Genomic DNA, 4,052 nt, shown 5'->3' with positions numbered 1-4,052 from the left:
GTTTCTTTATGGATACAAAATCAAAACTACGAGGAAAACGTTTTCGTTTCTGCGGTGACTGGGAGGGACGACAGGCGCTCGGCTATCTACTGCTAATGTCTACGGGGTGATTTGAGGTGAGTAACTCCATGCAAAAACACACATATTTATGTCGTTTTGCCACACTATTTGAGCTAAACGAGCGCCGTGGTGTCTCGTATGGACCCAACCTGTGTTGCATAGGTCTTGGAATTGGTTTCTGAGGCCCAGGAAAGCAGATAAAAGTTGCCCCAATGGGTTAGCATTGGAGCGAGTCTGGAAGGCTGCCAGGCAGGTACAGATCTCGGGCTAGGCAACGTAAATTTTTTGTCTGGTTTTTTGCTTCTAATAAGTCGGGGTCAAAAATGACCGGATTTCTCCTTTAACGTACAGATGAGAAGCAGAGAAGACATACTTTTTCACCTGGCCTCCCATTGACACTCGTGCTGACTCCATGTTTCGAATCTGGCCACTCTTCACACTGACGGCAAAGGAGAAGCAACACAGGGGAAATGCTTTCAGCGAGGTTCTTTTCGGTTTTAGTAAATAATGTGTATGACACTATATGCTACCATTAACCAAATTGCAGAGTAGTATATTTTAGTCCAATCATACATCGAAGCAGGTTTACCTCCACTCAATGGCATTCTCCAGAGATTTAAATGTCTTTGGCCGACTTCTGAGGAAATTCTGCATACTGTTCAAAGCATCCATCGCTGTGCCTGAATGCAATAAACAACAATCACTTGACATGAATACACCGATTAATACGGAGATCATTTGATTTAATTACGAACATTTATCATGTAAATTAAGCGTCATAAATAGAAAAATATCTGTCTCCAGTTAGTTACCTTCTACAACGTCAATGACACAGAGGCCAAGCAGGGATGGTATATGGTTGGCAGCGGCAGTGTGAACTGCAATGGCCCCACCCATGCTGTGTCCAATAATCATGATGGGAGGTGGGCTCTCCCCATAGAGCACCTCCACCACTTTGCCAATGTCCCTTTTGAAAGAAAAGGCAAGAATAACCGTTTTACATTCATGTCATGTGTCAGTGTTTCTGTGTGTACAGTCAGAGACCTCCAGACAGAGTGTATAACGACATATCATTTCATTTTCATTTTAAAAGCATATGTATCAACTCATTCATCTAAATGCACACCATCACAAGAATCCATACAACTCTCAAATGACTTTCTTCCTTCTGGACTGAGCCGTGAAAGCAAGACCATACAAGGATGCACCAAACATACCCTGCCTTTAGGTGGGAAGCTGCACGGACGTAAGCTGACTGTGTGTGTGACTCGATTCTGTCGGCTGTCCTGCAGGATCATTACTGTCCCCTCAGGCTTCCCATATTTTTCTGTGATTCAAGGCCAAGCTGTTGAGAGTGAGTGCGTATGTTATATTAACTGCACACAAAGCAACTTACTTGGCCATCGTGTCCACAGAGAGATCATTAGGATTTTTCACTTTTGTGTCACCTATAGGTAATGAGAGAAGCACATTTTACAACTTGTTCCACCAAAGAAATGAAGATGCAATGTATAATCTCTATAAAAAAAAAAGTGCCTGCATTCATATGCAGAACCTTTTGGTACAGGAAATGTTCTGGTTCCCGTTTGTAGTCAGTGACTAATCACATTGGCAGGCTTTGGATGATTGCAGGTAAACAATCCATGGGAAGAGCAAAAAGGGGAACACACTGGCCGAAGTGCAATCAAGGCTTTAACTTTTTATTGGTTTAAAATGAGCTTGTTAACTTGCTACTTGTGAAACAATCCAGTTGAAAACGTCATCTCTCAACTCCAACTCCAGTCTCGCATCTCAAGTTGCTAATCGGACTGTAAACAATGAGCAACACACAGAAAGGGAAGTCTTGGCTCTGGATATCTGCAGGTTAATCTAGCTAGCTAGCCAATCAGTTCTGAGATTGTGCACAGAACAGTGTCTGTGAAATAAACGCAAAACTACAATATGTTCTAGAAATAGATCAATGTTAAGGGCATATTACGTTATTACAGAATGCAAATGGTGAGCTAAAATCGTGAGGATGCAGTGATCAACATTATATTTTTTTAATTCATTAAGTAGACTATTTCCCATTATAACTAAGCAAACTAATACATCTCCATCACAATCTCAATTTCCTAAACTATAAATAAAATATGTCTAGTTACATGTTGTCTCCCGTGACAACCTTTATTTACCATGAGCTCGAAGGTCCATAGCCACCACCCTGCAGTTGATCCTGCTGCATATGACTGCCTGCAAAGACACATATGGAAACAATTTAATCAATCAAATAGCGTATAGCAAAGACGCTGAAGTGAAAGAACAGCTCCATAAATATTCTATTATGAACATGCACTGAGTTTCTAATTCGTTATGAGGTATTATGCTCACAGTGAACACCGCCCAGGAGAGTGCAGAGTGTCCTCCTCCATGAAGCAGAAGCAGCACAGGACCATTGGCTCCACTGCAGAAAATTCTGAAAATGTTCAAGGTAGTCAAGGAAATTCAGAACATAGCCGTGCAAGAATTAGCTGCTCAAAATACAATACACATGAATTGCATAAAGTGCTCATTTTCTATACTAAGCTGAAGTTAGACAACACACTGGTCTCAAGAAAAGGCTAAATCTGAAATGACCTAGTTGGCTTTGAATGCTCTGGGTGATTTCCACACCAAAAGTGTCAAATATGATATAAATATTTTCTGACAAACACAAGAAGGATATATCTTTGCCATTTTCATTTTCCACCTCAACATCTTCCATGGTTTCAAAGTAGTGACTCCAGGGCAGGGGTGAGAAATCTCTCTTCCGTCCAGGTCTGTATAGAAAAAAAGAGCAAAAGTGTAAATGACGGAGCGTACCCACCAAACGCGATGAACGCGATTGAAACGCGCGACAAATGAAATCGCGTCGCGCTAGACGCTCCAGTTTTGACGCCGGTCCAATATGCCAAAAAACGCCTCATCGCGGCATCGCGTCATCGCGTCGAGCTCGCCCAAACAACAACATTTCTTCCGCCATTTAATTCTCTCGTCGATCATGGCTGAGATAACCACCATCGCTGCACTGTATCTACTCTGGAGAAGTTCCCAGCTTCGTCTGCGGGCTAGGCGCCGACGTCGGTTCTGGGTGCATGCTACCCTACGGAGGCGGCGTGAGCTCGGCGAGTTCCACCGTCTCCTGCAGGAGCTGCGCCTGGACGACGGCCGGTTCCAGCGGTACTTCAGGCTGACTGTTGCCCAGTTTGAAGACCTGCTAACCAGGGTACAGGACCGGGAGGTTTAGCTGCTGCTCTGCCCAGAACTGGTGCTTCATAGCCGGCCATAAGCCCCAGTGATAAACAATCGAAAAAAAAAAGATCTCTGTGTGTGAAAGAGCTGGGATTGATATGTATGTATGTGTGTGTGTGTGCGCGCGCGTGCGTGCGCCCCCCAACTTTGATTATGGGCAATATATAATATAATATAATATATAAATATTGTGGCAAAAAGCGAGGGAACACCAGGACGTCCGTACGTCAGCACGTCGGTGACGATCTCAACGCTGATAGGCTGTCGCGGCGCGTCTTCACGCGAATTCGCCGCAAAAGTTCAATTATTTCAACTCGAGCGATGGCGCGATGGCGCGATGAAGCGATGGCGCGATGAAGCGATGAAGCGATTTTTCGCGTCCATCGCGTCCATCGCGCCGCGCTATCGCGTCCATCGCGTCGCCCGGCGCGATGAAGCGTCTAATCGCGTCTTTGCATTGACTTTACATGTAATCTTGTCGCGCGATGAAGTTTCATCGCGTTTGGTGGGTACGCCCCGTAAACCAATCTCATATTGCAACAGGATAATTAAAACGGTCAAATGCTACTACATTGGGTCCCAAATAGATTAAAGAAGATACAGATTAAAGATTGATGATGGGACACAAGTAATGCAAACAATAAATTGTGAAATTCAGTAAGATTCATCTACACAATGACGGTATCTGCATTGCTGTGTCATTGCTCCCCTGATCCGAGCTG

The 4,052-nt window shown here is 44.1% G+C and overlaps 1 protein-coding gene across 1 annotated transcript; it reads right to left on the bottom strand.

Annotated features, from left to right (window-relative positions):
* Window positions 1–363: 363 nt before the first annotated feature.
* On the bottom strand, window positions 364–2,517 carry LOC311020736 (protein phosphatase methylesterase 1-like; the record flags this gene model as incomplete). The annotated part of the gene is made up of 6 exons (XM_084020941.1): window positions 2,431–2,517; window positions 2,235–2,292; window positions 1,457–1,508; window positions 873–1,027; window positions 650–740; window positions 364–499 (listed from the first exon to the last, which is right to left on the bottom strand). The coding sequence occupies exons 2-6, from the start codon at window positions 2,251–2,253 to the stop codon at window positions 364–366; spliced, it is 453 nt and encodes a 150-aa protein (XP_083877067.1). The 5' UTR covers window positions 2,254–2,292; window positions 2,431–2,517.
* Between the last annotated feature and the right edge of the window lie 1,535 nt (window positions 2,518–4,052).

Source organism: Eutrigla gurnardus, assembly GCF_963514095.1.
Source record: "Eutrigla gurnardus genome assembly, chromosome: 11".
In the NCBI taxonomy this organism is placed as follows: Eukaryota; Metazoa; Chordata; class Actinopteri; order Perciformes; family Triglidae; genus Eutrigla; species Eutrigla gurnardus.
Note: the sequence above shows the minus strand (reverse complement) of the source record. Positions and strands in the feature narration are given on the sequence as shown.